At 49.5% G+C, this 15,312-nt stretch overlaps 3 protein-coding genes across 9 annotated transcripts in view; all 3 read right to left on the reverse strand.

Annotated features, from left to right (window-relative positions):
• Window positions 1-23: 23 nt before the first annotated feature.
• si:dkey-181m9.8 (E3 ubiquitin-protein ligase RNF31) lies at window positions 24-8,997 on the reverse strand. 5 transcript variants are annotated; one of them, XM_027288453.1, is made up of 19 exons: window positions 8,847-8,997; window positions 7,367-7,457; window positions 5,840-5,905; window positions 5,568-5,734; window positions 5,179-5,377; window positions 4,953-5,078; window positions 4,633-4,874; window positions 3,501-3,683; window positions 3,230-3,412; window positions 2,312-2,410; window positions 2,029-2,118; window positions 1,818-1,923; window positions 1,553-1,671; window positions 1,179-1,292; window positions 1,021-1,087; window positions 857-950; window positions 567-735; window positions 317-458; window positions 24-249 (listed from the first exon to the last, which is right to left on the reverse strand). In XM_027288453.1, exons 1-18 carry the CDS (start codon window positions 8,889-8,891, stop codon window positions 330-332), a joined length of 2,289 nt encoding a protein of 762 aa, XP_027144254.1. In that variant the 5' UTR covers window positions 8,892-8,997; the 3' UTR covers window positions 24-249; window positions 317-329. The 5 variants fall into 5 exon arrangements, with proteins under 5 accessions (XP_027144254.1, XP_010746247.2, XP_019116244.1 ...); XM_010747945.3 differs by having other exon boundaries at window positions 24-458; XM_019260699.2 differs by lacking the exon at window positions 24-249 and having other exon boundaries at window positions 322-458; window positions 1,553-1,632.
• Window positions 8,998-9,002: 5 nt separating this feature from the next.
• Window positions 9,003-11,596, reverse strand: ciih7orf25 (chromosome II C7orf25 homolog). Of its 3 annotated transcripts, none has more exons than XM_027288471.1 (2): window positions 11,368-11,596; window positions 9,003-10,547 (listed from the first exon to the last, which is right to left on the reverse strand). In XM_027288471.1, the coding sequence occupies exon 2, from the start codon at window positions 10,540-10,542 to the stop codon at window positions 9,238-9,240; it is 1,305 nt and encodes a 434-aa protein (XP_027144272.1). In that variant the 5' UTR covers window positions 10,543-10,547; window positions 11,368-11,596; the 3' UTR covers window positions 9,003-9,237. The 3 variants fall into 3 exon arrangements, with proteins under 3 accessions (XP_027144272.1, XP_010746246.1, XP_027144278.1); XM_010747944.3 differs by having other exon boundaries at window positions 9,003-10,498; window positions 11,368-11,593; XM_027288477.1 differs by lacking the exon at window positions 11,368-11,596 and adding an exon at window positions 11,275-11,293 and having other exon boundaries at window positions 9,003-10,498.
• A 2,021-nt stretch (window positions 11,597-13,617) lies between these two features.
• The window catches only part of dnajc1 (DnaJ (Hsp40) homolog, subfamily C, member 1), an 8,025-nt gene continuing 6,330 nt past the window's right edge, over window positions 13,618-15,312 (reverse strand). Inside the window, 2 exon segments of the mRNA XM_027291543.1 lie at window positions 13,618-13,990; window positions 14,429-14,811. Of these exon segments, the coding sequence (XP_027147344.1) occupies window positions 13,922-13,990; window positions 14,429-14,811 (452 nt within the window). The 3' untranslated portion in view covers window positions 13,618-13,921.

Genomic DNA, 15,312 nt, shown 5'->3' on the forward strand with positions numbered 1-15,312 from the left:
GAAAAAAAGACAGGAAGCTGATGAAAATATTTTAGATATTTACTGAACATTTATCCAAACATGTCAACAGAGCTAACACATGCTGAGAGAAGACTAGTTAACATCATTAATTCCATGTTCTCCTTGTTCTGCTTCCACGGTAACTGCGAGCCAATCAGATGCCAATGATGATGCCACTGGTATTAGACGGGTGAGGATTTTGATTTTAGTCTTGTTAGTAGGACCGGCGTGGTCAGAACACTTTTTCCCCTGGAAATAAATGTTTGTTGTTACTATGGTGACACAGAATGTTGCTTCCTGATTGGCTGCCATGTACCGAGTCGGTGGGGTTAGTCACTCAGCAGCATATGAGGAAGTGGAGCTCCAGGAGCCAGAGTGGAGGTTAGAGGACAGAGGTCGTCGTTGGGTTTGAGAGGAGAGCGGCGCTGCTTCCGGAGAGGAACGCTATTGGTCAGAGTCTGAGGAGACAGACAGGATCCTGCGCTGTGATTGGCTGAATTATCTGAGCCATTAATGACCCGTTTGACTGGTTGACTCATGATGATGTTACTGATGATGTCACTCACCATGCGGAGGCGGTGCACGTACAGTGGCTCCGGTTCTTCTGGTTTTCTGGTCGGCACAGCGACGTGCCAGCGCTGCAGCTCCGCCATCATCTCTGCCGGACTGAAGAGGACTGCTGGGTCGGCACGGCAACGGTTAATCAGCTCCACCAAACACTCTTTATAGTGTAACCTGATGGAACAGATGGACGGAGACTGTACACCTGATACTGAAACAAACACACCTGTACAGCTAAACTCTACTGGTCTGTACTGGATCAGACTGTGGTCTGTACTGGGAGAAGTGGTCTTACTGGCAGTATCCTCTGTACTCTGGGGGGGCCTGACGTCCACAGGGCTCCTCCCATCTGCTGCCGTCATCTCTGAGCTCCAAAACCACACACACCCCTGAAAATGAACTTGTGTCAATCAAACTGGGAGGGAAGAGAATCCACCTGATGAGCAGAAAAGACCTCACCTGTCCGACTGGTGTCAGGTGAACTGTCATTAGCTGATTCTAACCAGGCAGGAGACACTCTGCAATACTGAGACCACAAACACAGCCCAGCACATCAGTTCTGGCCACACACCTCCTGCACATACCTGAACTTTCATGGTCCCTCAGGTGGTTCTTACCTGAAGGAGCAGGTGTAGACGGGCCACAGTCCAGTCCCTCAGGTGGTATAGGCAGTCTCTGGGGTGGTGTGCGTGAAGACCTTTGGTTCCACAGTCAGCAGAGAAACCGCAGGCCTGAGGACATTAAAGTTCTAATGAAACCTGTAGACAGTCTAAAGCAGTGACGTCTGACACGAGGAGGCAGGTGACCCAAATACTTTGGTTACAGGCATGCTCTGTCATGGTTACTTTCCCAGATACCCGATTTCAGCCATGGTGTCGGGAAGTCAGAGACTGGTTCATAACGTTAGACATCGGGTATCATAGCGTTAGACATTGGGTATCATAGCATGAGGGATCGGGTATCAGAAATGTCATAAATAATGTGAACTCACAGATCCGGGGGTGAAGGCCTGACTGCAGCCCCCACAGAACTGATGCTGACACTGAGTGCAGGTGAAGTGAAGACAGCCTCCTTTAGACAGACCGAAGACAAACTGACAATTTGGACACTCTGAGGACAAAAACAAGACTACAATCAGAGAACCAGCAGGACCACAAGTCCACAAGTCCTCCTAACACCACCTGTTAGCTCCACTAAGTTCAAAGTGCTGGTGTTAGGAGGACTTTCAGATCTTGTTGATGGTGTTGCATTTGTACCAATGCTTTTATAGCTTAGCAGGGTTGTCTTGTGGTGGTCCGGCTGGTTTTGCTGCTGCCAGACTCTAAACTGGTGACAGGATAGTCCTTGATGTTGAGGGAACCACTGCAGACACAAAAAGGCTGTGCTCAGAGTCACATTCTCGACAGGGTAACTGTATATGCAGGACCTGGTCCTGGTTTGGATCAGATCGGTGTATGTGTGTCTTACAGGTGATCTGCACTGACTGCAGGTACTCTTCTTACAGCTCGGACAGTCCATCCTTAACCTGTCGGCTTCATGGAGCATGCCGAACGAACACTGGAAAGTTGACACAGAAAGACACACACAGGGACACACACTGTGGGTCATTAAGGTCACATGTGAGTCATTAAGGTCACCTGTGGGTCGTTATGGTCACCTGTGGGTCATTAATGTCACCTGTGGGTCGTTAAGGACACCTGTTTGCCGTTAGTTGATTACGAGAACCTTCAACAGTCTTTGAGGTCCTTACATGAGCACACCAACGGAAGTTCGGCATGTCCTGCAGAGCTTTGTCTCTGAGCTTCCTCTGGAATAGTTCATGGATCTGAGGTGGCAGGAAGTGACGGATCTGCAGACAGACAAAACAAACAAACAGCAGATCCTTTGGATTTCCACAACACTGAAACAAAGACTGGACTCCCTAAAATCCTTGTTTCAGTCGGATATACAGTACTGTGCAAAAGTAGGCAGGTGTGAAAAAATGCTATAAACTGCTTTCATAAAAGAAAATGAACAGAATGCAGTGAAGTGAATAAACAGAAGAGAAATCTAAATCAAATCAACATTTGGTGTGTGTTGCCTTCAAACAGCATTAGTTGTTCTCGGTACACTTGCACACGTTTTTGAAGGAACTCGGCTGGCAGGTTGTTCTAAAGTTGAACTAACCACAGATCTTCTGTGGATGTAGGCTTCCTCAGATCCTTCTGTCTCTTCATGTAATCCCAGACAGACTCTATGATGTTGAGATCAGGCCTGTGAGGGTCATACCATCACTTCCAGAACTACTTCTTCTGATGGCACTGCTGGACGTCTTCAGATTTTGAAGGAACCATTGCGTCTATGATCCTGAACACTCTCTGTTTCTTCGTGCTTCTTCAAAAGAGCTTGAACATCTTGAAACCAGAGTCTGCTTTGAATTCTTTGTCTGGAGAGACCTTACTGATGCAGCAGAACTACCTTGTGTCTTGTTGCTGTGCACAGTCTTTCCATGAAGTATGATGTGTGACATCAAACTGTCACCACAGCCTCACCTTGGCAGCACAGTCTGACTGTTCCTCACCCCGTTTGAAGCTGTTTCTGTTTCAGGACTCTGTTCTACTGCTGACAACTGTGGATGGTGAGAACTGGACCCTGGAGAACGTCTGACCCCTCTGTGTGATCGCCTCACCTGTGTGTCGAGCAGGTTGAAGTAGTCCATGAACTCCTCCATCCCGCCCTGACCTCTGACCTCAGGTCGTCCACACTGAGGACACACCAGCTGATCGACACTCTTCTCTTTAATGGCCGCAGAGAAAAACGTCTTAAAACACGTCTGACACAGGAAGCAGGAGCAGTGAGTCATCGTGACGATCTACAGGAAGTACAGCCAGAGAAGAAGAAACATGTCATGTGACGATGTGATGAAGGCTGCCTGCTCTCTGATTGGCTGTCACTCTCACCTTGCTAAAGGTCACCTGCTCCTGACAGATGGGGCAGCTGTGCGTCAGGAACTTGAGGGCTGATGGGAAATCTCTGTTGAGCTGGACTGCCTCTATGACATCACACGGGCTGAAGCTCCGCCCCTCCATGGTCATCAGAGACAGGAAGATGGCCGCCTGGTCCGGAGGAAGACGAGCCGCCATCTGAAGGAGGAGGACACAAAGAGACCACCTGAGACCTGCTGAGACCACCTGAGACCTGCTTAGACCACCTGAGACCTGCTTAGACCACCTGAGACCTGATTAGACCACCTGAGACCTACTTAGATCACCTGAGACCACCTGAGACCTGCTTAGACCACCTGAGACCTACTTAGACCACCTGAGACCTGCTGAGACCACCTGAGACCTACTTAGACCACCAGAGACTTGCTTAGAACACCTGAGACCTACTTAGACCACCTGAGACCTGCTGAGACCATCTGAGACCTGCTGAGACTACCTACGACCTGCTGAGACCACCTGGGACCTGCTGAGACCATCTGAGACCTACTGAGACCTACTTAGACCACCTGAGATCTGCTGAGACCACATGAGACAACCTGAGACCACCTGAGACCTGCTGAGACCACCTGAGACCAGCTGAGACCATCTGAGACCTGCTGAGACCACCTGAGATCTGCTGAGACCAGTTGAGACCACCTGAGACATGCTGAGACCAGTTGAGACCTGCCGAGACCATCTGAGACCTGCTGAGACCAGTTGAGACCAGCTGAGACCTGCTTAGACCATCTGAGACCTGCTGAAACCACCTGAGACCTGCTGAGACCACCTGAGACCAGCTGACACCTGCTGAAACCACCTGAGATCTGCTGAGACCTACTGAGACCACCTGAGACCTGCTGAGACCACCTGAGACCTGCGGAGACACCTAAGACCAGCTGAGACCTGTTGAGACCAGCGGAGACCTGCTTAGACCAGTTCAGACCTGCTGAGACCACTTGAGACCACCTGAGACCTGTTGAGACCTGCTGAGACCACCTGAGACCACCCGAGACCTGCTGAGACCAACTGAGACCTGTTGAGACCAGCGGAGACCACCTATCGACCTGAGACCTGCTAAGACCAGCTGAGACCCAGTAGTCTTCCTCACCTTGATGTGGTCCACTCCAGCTCCTGTTTGGGATTGTAGTCTCTCAGTACAGAGGTCCTGATAAGATTCAGCGGCTAGTCCAGAACCTGGACCCAGAACCACAGAACCTGTAGTGTGTCTGACTCTGGCTACTTCTGATTGGACTGTTTGGACAGGTGACCAACCATACTGGTCTCTGCTGGACTCTCTGTCCAGCCTCAGAGCTCCCATCACTCTGCTGAGAGGCTCTACAAGGGGGGCACCTGCGAAGACAAGGACCAGGTGTACAGTCCACATGGTCACATGATCAGATGACCAGTTGTTTGATGCTACTGTCTAACCTGAGGAGGAGGAGGTATGGAAGGGGTTGTTGGAGGAAGAGGAAGGAGGAAGAGGAGCGCTGAAGTCGATCCCCTCCAGCTCCTCAGTGTATGACCTCACCAGCCTGCTCTGCTCCCATTGGCTGGCTGAAACAGAAGGGCGGGACTTCATCAGGTCACAAATACACAAAGGAAGCTAGTATTTAGCATGCTAACGAGGAGGAGGATGGGATGTATTGATTGTTACCAATATTCAGTGATGTGTCATGGCGACACGATGAAGGAGCTGAACTCTCTGACCTTCCAGCTGACTGAGGCACCTGTACACCTGCAGAGGGCGGGGCTGTTGGGGGCGGGGCTTGTACAGCAGGTCTGGCATAAAGGGGTGTGTCCTTCTGGAAGGCCTGTCTCATCTCTGACACGAGCAGTGACAGGTTGGACACGCCCTGACAGGAAGTGAAACACAACAAGCTCCTCCTCCCATTACCTGTTGATAATACTAACTACTACTAACCCTGCTAACTAACAGCTAAGTAACCTGCTAACTAACAGCTAAGTAACAGCTAACTAACAGCTAACTAACCTGCTAACTAACAGATTAATCTGCTCAGCCTGAGCATGCTCAGTAGGCCTTACGTGGGTCCAGGTCTTCAGTCCGTCGAGGCTGATGTTACCAGAGGCATCCACGCAGGGACAGGACGGGTTGATCACCATGGAAACGGAGGGACAGACATAACAGCGAGGTCGGGTCACTGGGTGGGTCTCATGAAGCCAGATGCACACTGGGATATTGTACTCACTTCCTGTTAAGACAAATGACCTCCAAGAGTCAAAGGAGACCGGACCGGACCGGACAGGACCAGACTGATCCGGACTGTGAAACAAAATGACAGACAGTGAAAACTCACCTTCATAATGGACAGGAAGCGTCCCGGCCAGGTAAACCAGCTTCTTCTTCTGTTTGTTTGGGAAACCTGTGAGGAGACACACACCATCACTGTTTATCAGTCCATCCACAGCCACACACTGTGTGACATCACTTCCTGTGGGTATCATCCTCTCTGATGTCATCCAGAACAAACGTCATCAGAGAAAAGATCAATGTGATCTAAGCTAATTCAGCTAACTGCTAATGTAGTGACATCACACTTCCTGCTCACAACCCCAATGCATTCTGGGAGCTGTAGTTCCTGTAGGACGGTGTGAGGAACCAGTCATGTCAGCCAATGGCAGCCCTCCCTAATCTAAAGCTGGTCAAAAAAGTGGAGCATGGAGAGAGCTGCATGACAGCTGTGACCACACCCACCTGTCAATCAAAGCGTCCACGCTCTTAATCCTGCATAACTTTAAGCCTTAATATAATGTGAACAGGTGAGTTGTATATAAATTCACCCTCAGTACAGTTGTCATGAACGGGGAAATTAGCTACAGAGACCAAAACTGTTTTTTGTACCAGGCTGTAAACATGTTTATTTCTGCTGTGAAGTTGGACATTTGGACATGGGGACTTATGGAGACTGACTCACTTCTGGAGCCAGCCTCAGGTGGACGTTAGAGGAACTGCAGTTTTAGCTTTAGTTACACAGAGGCTGATGATTGGTTCCAGGAAAACCAAGCGCTAGCCAGGTTACAAATATGTATTAATTAATCAAAGGTACAATATGTCAGATATTCACTGTATTAAATCATAAAATTAATATGCTATATCATCAGTTCATGCTAAGTTAAAATACTTGCTTGTTGACAAAAACCCGACAGCCAAAATGTTCTTATTTTGAAATTTACCGCCTGGCCGTCTCTCTGTTTATGTTTTCGCCTTATGATCAGATATGAAACAAATCTGCAGCAAACACAGCGGACTACAACAATGGAAGCAGCGAGCAGCAGTTTGACAGAGTTGGACTCTACCAGACCTGAGAGACAGTTTATTTATTTATAGTACTATTTTTCATAGTTTATAGAGCATGAACTCCGTCTTGATAGTGTCAGGTGGAGACGGGTTTGTCTGTGCTGACGGTGTGTTTAGCTTAGGGGCTGACAGATTAATTAAGAAAACCTAAAACCAAATTAATTAAGAAATCACGTAAAAGAAATGTTACTGCCAATCCAATGCAACATTGACTGTTTTATACAGTAAAAACTAATGTCCAGGACAGCAGCTGCCATGAATGGAGCCAGCACTTTGTGTGTGTGTGCTGGATGTAACATCTCCAGTATCAGAGTTTAGATAGTAACGTTTACGTTACGTTTCGCTCATCCTGCGTTAGTGAACGTTCAGCGGCGTCAGCGGCGGCGACTCGCTCCACTGTTTGGAATTCAATCTGACATGTCGTACCTTTAAGATTAAAGACTATTAAAGACATCAAAGTCAAACTTTAAAATATTTAAACTGTAAACTAAATTTAAATGTTTGAATTTAAAAAAAATGTACTCACGGTAAAAATCGACGTAAAGACGAAGATCAGAAAAACACGAACGAACCAACCGAACATCAGACAGAGTCTGTGAGGGGTGACTGTACTGACACTGAGGAGGAGGAGGAGAGAAGGAGAGGAGGAGGAGAGGAGGAGGAAAGGAGAGGAGGGGGAGAGAAGGAGACGAGGAGGAGAGGAGGAGAGAAGGGGGAGAGGAGAGGAGGAGGAAAGGAGAGAGGAGAGGAGAGAGGAGAGGAGGAGAGAAGAGGAGAGAAGGAGGAGAGGAGAGGAGGAGAGGAGGAGGAAAGGAGGAGGAAAGGAGAGGAGGAGAGAAGAGAAGAGGAGATGAGAGAAGGAGGAGAGGAGAGGAGGAGGAAAGGAGAGGAGGAGAGAAGGAGAGGAGGACAGAAGAGGAAAGGAGAGGGGAGGAGGAGGAGAGAAGGAGGACAGAAGGAGAGGAGGAGGAAAGGAGAGAGGAGAGGAGAGGAGGAGAAGAGAAGAGGAGGAGAGGAGAGGAGGAGGAGAGAAGGAGGAGACGAGGAGGAAAGGAGAGGAGGAGGAGAGAAGGAGAGGAGGAGGAGAGGACAGGAGGAGGAAAGGAGAGAGGAGAGGAGGAGGAGAGAAGGAGGAGAGGAGAGGAGGAGAGGAGGAGGAAAGGAGAGGGAGAGAAGAGGAGAGGAGAAGAGAGAAGGAGGAGAGGAGAGGAGGAGGAAAGGAGAGGAGGAGAGAAGAGAAGAGGAAAGGAGAGGGGAGGAGGAGAGAAGGAGGACAGAAGGAGTTGAGGAGAGAAGGAGGAGAGGAGAGCAGAGAAGGAGGAGAGGAGAGGAGAAGGAAAGGAGAGGAGGAAAGGAGAGAGGAGGAGGAGAGGAGGAGGAAAGGAGAGAAGATGAGAGAAGGAGAGTAGAGCGGGAGAGGAGGAGAGGAAAGAAGGAGGAGAGGAGAGCAGGAGAGTAGAACAGGAGAGGAGAGAAGGAGGAGAGGGGAGAGGAGGAGGAGGAGAGGGGGAGAGGAGGAGAGAAGGGGAGAGGAGGAGAGAAGAGAGGAGAGGAGGAGGAAAGGAGAGGAGAGAAGGAGGAGAGGGGAGAGGAGGAGAGTAGAGCGAGAGAGGAGGAGAGGAAAGAAGGAGGCTAGGAGAGGAGGAGAGAAGGAGGAGAGGAGAGAAGGAGGAGAGGAGAGAAGGAGGAGAGAAGGAGAATAGGAAGAGGAGAGGAGAAGGAGAGAAGGAGGAGAGAAGGAGGAGAAGAAGGAGAGAAGGAGAGAAGGAGAGAAGGAGGAGAAGAAGGAGAGAAGGAGAGGAGGAGGAGAAGGAGAGAAGGAGGAGAAGGAGAGAAGGAGGAGGAGAGATTAGCATCGTTAGCTCCATGTTCGGGCTAACGTTGTTTTTAGCATTTAGCTGTTAGCCGTTAGCTTCTTCTGTTTTGAAGTAATAAAGTTTGATTGTGACGTGGAGCGGAACAATAAAGTTTGATTGTGACGTGGAGCGGAACAATAAAGTTTTTACCTCTGTCAAAGTGCGCAGCTCCGCCCCGAGCACCACGCGCGCCATCTGTGCCTAACTCACGAGCTAACAGGCTAACATGCTAACAGGCTGCTCACGACACAGACACATCCGCTCACAGATTTTCAAAATAAAAGCACGGAGCAAGAGGCAGTCTGACACGTTTGATTCATTTTTTATTTTTTATTAATCAGCTTTGATTCATTTTACATGACGTCATCACTCATTAACTAAAGTCAATCAGCTGTTATTAAGAGTTTATTTCCACCCGACACCAGCCGAGCAGGAAGTGATGTAATGCTTCATTGACAGAACAATCAGCTGACTGAACCCCCCTCGCCTCACCAGACAAGCTGATAAACTCAAACTCCCATCAGCCCCTGCACATGAAGGTTCAGATGGGCGTGGCCCTCCACTCCTTGCCCTCGGTCAGAGCTCTCGGTTGGTGGATGAATACACTGTACCGGACGCCCTGATTGGCTGCCGCCCTGACAAAGCGGCTGTTTGCTGTCATGGTAACGGCCCTCAGTGAGTCTCCAGTGCCGAAGATCGTGAGCGAACGGCGGTTGACCTTGGCGCTGGGCGTGAGGTGCAGCGTGCGCTCCGACGGTCGGTCGTCCACCACGTGGAGGCGGGCGAGCAGTTTCTGAGCACGCTCCTTCTCGCCCGGCCCACCCAGCGTGTCCAGGATCACCTGGAAGTCGTGGACGGCGGCGCGACAGGTAAATAGCTCCTTCCCCTCCATGAAGGCGTTGAGCTGTGGCAGCACCTGCAGGCAGCGCTCCTGAGCCGCCTGCTCCGTCAGCACTGGCTCTCTGAAGGTGAAGTGACAGCGGCCGTGACTCAGCGACGACACGTACGTGATGAGCGTGGTGATGTCAAGGTTAACGCGCCGACACTCCTCCACCTGCACCTGAGCGGGAAACTCAAGACTGGCCACCACCATGCCACGGTCCACTCGGGTCAGCTCAGACTCCGCCTTCTCATCGTTGCCATCTTCAGTTGGCTCCTCCTCCTCCTCCTCCAGGTCCTCCTCATCTCCTCCCTCCTCCACCACTACAGTGTTGACGGCAACAATGTCCCCGCGGACAGAGACGCCCATGTCCCTTAGGCGGTCGGCCATGGGGCAGGAGACGCCGTTGTAGAAGGCGAAGACGATGTGGGGGTGTCGGTACTGGACGGGCTGCTGCCGGCTCGCCTGCAGGAAGTCCTCCGCCTGCCCAATGATGCTCTTGTCACCGTACTGGCCCCGCCCCAGCCAGATGTTGTGCAGAGCCTCCGCCTTCCTGCCCACCGCCTTCACCCAGGTGTGGCCCCCATTAGCCACCACGTCCACCACCAGCGTCCGGCGGCATCCGGCAGCATCCTGGTAGGTGAAGACGTGCAGCAGAGCAACCACGCCCTCCAGACTCTGAGCTGATTCCACGATGGCCGTCAGGTGAGTCAGGTTGGTGCTGTGCAGGTGAGACTCCTTCACCTGCAGCTCTCCGGCCTCCACCCGACGAAGGAAGCGCAGCTCTGCCCGCAGCTTCGAACACAGTTTCTGATGACCCTCAACGCCCGGACACAGAAGCTCCGCCCGCTGCAGCAACACCTGAGCCGAAGCAATCCTCTGCTGCAAGGTCACCTGGAGAGACATGACCGCCACATCACACCTGAGAGAGACAGACAGGCACACAGAGAGACATGACCGCCACATCACACCTGAGAGAGACATGACTGCCACATCACACCTGAGAGAGACAGACAGGCACACAGAGAGAGAGACATGACCTCAACATAACACCTGTAAGAGACAGACAGGCACAGAAAGTCTGTCCGTCTGTCTGTTAACCCGTCTGTCTGTTAACCCGTCTGTCTGTTAACCTGTCTGTCTGTCTGTCTGTTAACCTGTCTGTCTGTCTGTTAACCTGTCTGTCTGTCTGTTAACCTGTCTGTCTGTCTGTTAACCTGTCTGTCTGTCTGTTAACCTGTCTGTCTGTTTGTTAACCTGTCTGTCTGTCTGTCTGTCTGTTAACCCGTCTCTCTGTTTGTTAACATGTCTGTCTGTCTGTCTGTCTGTTAACTTGTCTGTCTGTCTGTTTGTTAACCTGTCTGTCTGTCTGTTAACTTGTCTGTCTGTCTGTCTGTTTGTTAACCTGTCTGTCTGTTTGTTAACCTGTCTGTCTGTCTGTCTGTGAACCTGTCTGTCTGTTAACCTGTCTGTCTGTCTGTGAACCTGTCTGTCTGTTAACCTGTCTGTCTGTCTAAATTGAGTCTGGTGGACTGACGTCATCAAACTCTAGCTCATTAGCTCTGATGCTAACTCTGTTGTCACGGTAAGATGTGACGTCAGACAGCCGGTTAGCTTCACGCAGCCTGTGACGTTTATCTGGCCGTTTCCCGCCTTTTAACAACAGCTGAAACACGTTAAAACATGACGTAGACTTACGGCAGCAGTCTGTTAACCTGTCTGTCTGTCTGTCTGTTAACCCGTCTGTCTGTCTGTTAACCTGAAACACGTTAAAACATGACGTAGACTTACGGCAGCAGTGACGTGTGGACTTTAATGCGCTAAGGCTAATGCTAACTGACGGCTTCTTCTTCTGCGCCTCCTTCTCGTCCGCTTTCTTCTTCTTTGGCAGTAGCTGGTATCCTCACAGTTATATTAGTGCCACCTGCTGGAGCCTGTGTGAATCTGAATGACTGATGGAGACCAACACATGAACGGACATCAGACCAGAGGACGTCTGAGGGTTCTGGTTCAGACCGCCATGTCTGCATGTGTGGTTCCCACTGTGAAGCATGGAGGAGCTTTGACCAGCATGGCTACCACAGCATACAGACATGACATCATCTGGTTTTCAACACGACAATGACCCCAAACCTCCAGGCTCTGTGACGGCTGACCCACCATGACCCACCATGACCCACTATGAAACACCATGACCCACCAAGCCCCACTATGAAACACCATGATCTACCATGACCCACCATGCCCCACTATGAAACACCATGACCCACTATGAAACACCATGATCTACCATGACCCACCATGCCCCACTATGAAACACCATGATCTACCATGACCCACTATGAAACACCATGATCTACCATGGTCCACCATGACCCACCATGCCCCACTATGAAACACCATGACCCACCATGCCCCACTATGAAACACCATGATCTACCATGACCCACCATGCCCCACTATGAAACACCATGATCTACCATGACCCACCATGACCCACTATGAAACACCATGATCTACCATGACCCACCATGCCCCACTATGAAACACCATGATCTACCATGACCCACCATGACCCACTATGAAACACCATGATCTACCATGACCCACCATGCCCCACTATGAAACACCATGATCTACCATGACCCACCATGACCCACTATGAAACACCATGATCTACCATGACCCACCATGCCCCACTATGAAACACCATGATCTACCATGACCCACCATGCCCCACTATGAAACACCATGATCTACCATGACCCACCATGCCCCACTATGAAACACCATGATCTACCATGCCCCACTATGAAACACCATGATCTACCATGCCCCACTATGAAACACCATGATCTACCATGGTCCACCATGACCCACCATGCCCCACTATGAAACACCATGATCTACCATGCCCCACTATGAAACACCATGATCCACCATGCCCCACTATGAAACACCATGATCTACCATGACCCACCATGCCCCACTATGAAACACCATGATCTACCATGACCCACCATGCCCCACTATGAAACACCATGATCTACCATGACCCACCATGCCCCACTATGAAACACCATGATCTACCATGAACCACCATGACCCACTATGAAACACCATGATCTACCATGACCCACCATGCCCCACTATGAAACACCATGATCTACCATGACCCACCATGCCCCACTATGAAACACCATGATCTACCATGACCCACCATGCCCCACTATGAAACACCATGATCTACCATGGTCCACCATGACCCACCATGCCCCACTATGAAACACCATGATCTACCATGCCCCACTATGAAACACCATGACCCACCATGCCCCACTATGAAACACCATGATCTACCATGACCCACCATGCCCCACTATGAAACGCCATGATCTACCATGACCCACCATGCCCCACTATGAAACACCATGATCTACCATGCCCCACTATGAAACACCATGATCTACCATGGTCCACCATGACCCACTATGAAACACCATGCCCCACTATGAAACACCATGACCCACCATGCCCCACTATGAAACACCATGATCTACCATGGTCCACCATGAACCATCATGAACCACCATGACCCACCATGGTCCACCATGACCCACCATGGTCCACCATGGCCCACTATGAAACACCATGATCTACCATGGTCCACCATGGTCCAGGTTCTGCTCGAGGTTCTGCTCATGTTGTGAAGTGTTAGGTCAGCAGAGAACTTCTGTTTGGTGTGGTTCTGTTAATATAAACTCAGTTTTAAATGTTCTCCATGTTTGATGGTCAGCTGATGGTTCTCTGATGGTTTGTATTTCCCGTTTCTGTTCCAGGTTTTGTTACCATGGTAACGACAGATTTAAAACCATAAAATAAATCTTTATGTTCGGTGATCAGACTTTATTGGTCACCAATAATCACATGATCATGATTTTCATGCATTGATTGTTTCCGACATGTTTGCACACACTTAACATTTATTATTGATGATGAACAGGTGAGTTTACCTGTGAAGGTGAATCAACACGAACAGCAGCAGGTAATAAATACTTTTTATTGATCAGATGAACAGAAGTTGATTGACAGCATGCTGAATGATCTAAGGCACATGAAGCTGTGAGGTCAGAGGTCAGTCACCTGCTTCCTTTGACATGAGTTATAAAAACACACCTGAGCAGGTGAGACGCCACATCACACATAAAAAACACATGTAGAATTCTACCCAATCAGCAGGCAGCTCACTTGGACAGAACAATTAAACACAGTCAGGTGACAGGTCATTCACCTGTCAGATGATTCACCTGTCAGGAGGTCAGAGCAGGAGGAGGCAAAATGAGGGTCAGTTTTTGGCCTGTTTCCTCCTCTGAACGAGCTCCGCCAACATCTTATAACGAATCATACACTCCTCCTGAAAAAGACATCACAACGTTAAGTCAGCATTAATATAGTGATCACAATCACCTGACGAGGTGTGTCCAGGTCCAAAACATTACTGTAGGCCGATGATCAAGATAGTCGACATCTGGTTTATTTAGTTTGTTTATGTCTGGTTTGTTTACATCTGGTTTGTTCACACCTGGTTTATTTAGTTTGTTTACGTCTGGTTTGTTTACGTCTGGTTTATTTAGTTTGTTTACGTCTGGTTTGTTTACGTCTGGTTTGTTTACGTCTGGTTTACGTCTGGTTTGTTTAGTTTGTTTACGTCTGGTTTGTTTAGTTTGTTTACATCAGGTTTGTTTACGTCTGGTTTGTTTAGTTTGTTTACATCTGGTTTGTTTAGTTTGTTTAGTTGGTTTACGTCGGTTTGTTCACATGTTGTGTCGTGCTGCCGTGTTCCAGTCCTCACCTTGCTCTTCCCTGGGACCACCTTGGCGATGCAGTCCCAGCGTTCTGTGGTTCCTCGAGGAAACTGTTGCAGAGCAAGTTCCAGCAGTTTCTGCTGGTTCTGAGTCCAGATGGTGGGGTCCGCCTTATCCTTATTCTCCTGAGGCTCCACCTCCTCTTCCTCCACTGCCATCGGGTCAAAATCTTTTTGCCGACGTCCTCTTGCCTTCAACTCCCCACCTTCGGCTGCTGCAGATTTCCTGTTTCTCCTCCGGACTGTCGCAGCTGACTCCTCCTCCTCCTCTTCACAGGCTCCGCCCCCTCTCTGAGTCATCACACTGTCAGGAACAGGAAGTGATCTCACAGGAAGAGGAGGTCCCTTCAGCTCCGAGAGTTTCACCAGACCTGGAAAACAGAGAACTCAAAAGGTTAACAGAACCTGACAGTAGAACCTCAGGAGAACCTGACAGTGACAGTAGAACATGAAGGTGGAACCTGATAGTGACAGTAGAACCTGACAGTGACAGTAGAACCTGATGGTAGAACATAACAGTGACAGTAGAACCTGACAGTAGAACCTGATGGTAGAACATAACAGTGACAGTAGAACTTGACGATAGAACCTGACAGTAGAACCTTATGGTAGAACCTAACAGTGACAGTAGAACCTGATGGTAGAACATAACAGTGACAGTAGAACCTGACAGCAGAACCTGATGGTAGAACCTAACAGTGACAGTAGAACCTGACAGTGACAGTATCAAATCAAATCAAATCAATTTTATTTGTATAGCCCAAAGTCACAAAGTACATTTGCCTCAGAGGGCTTTACAATCTGTACAGGGAGTGACACCCTCTGTCCTTAGACCCTCGGTTCGAGTGAGGAAAAACTTGCCCACAAAAACC

Source organism: Larimichthys crocea, chromosome II, assembly GCF_000972845.2.
Source record: "Larimichthys crocea isolate SSNF chromosome II, L_crocea_2.0, whole genome shotgun sequence".
Classification (NCBI taxonomy): Eukaryota; Metazoa; Chordata; class Actinopteri; family Sciaenidae; genus Larimichthys; species Larimichthys crocea.

Excerpts from the sequence above, each read along its gene's own strand:
- ciih7orf25 (XM_027288471.1), bottom strand. The coding sequence starts at position 10,542 with ATGTGGCGGTCATGTCTCTCTGTGTGCCTGTCTGTCTCTCTCAGGTGT.
- si:dkey-181m9.8 (XM_027288453.1), bottom strand. The coding sequence starts at position 8,891 with ATGGCGCGCGTGGTGCTCGGGGCGGAGCTGCGCACTTTGACAGAG. Across the intron at positions 3,413-3,500 it reads AGCAGGTGACCTTTAGCAAG|ATCGTCACGATGACTCACTG; the intron begins GTGAGAGTGACA and ends TACTTCCTGTAG. Across the intron at positions 459-566 it reads ACGTGCACCGCCTCCGCATG|ACTCTGACCAATAGCGTTCC; the intron begins GTGAGTGACATC and ends CTGTCTCCTCAG.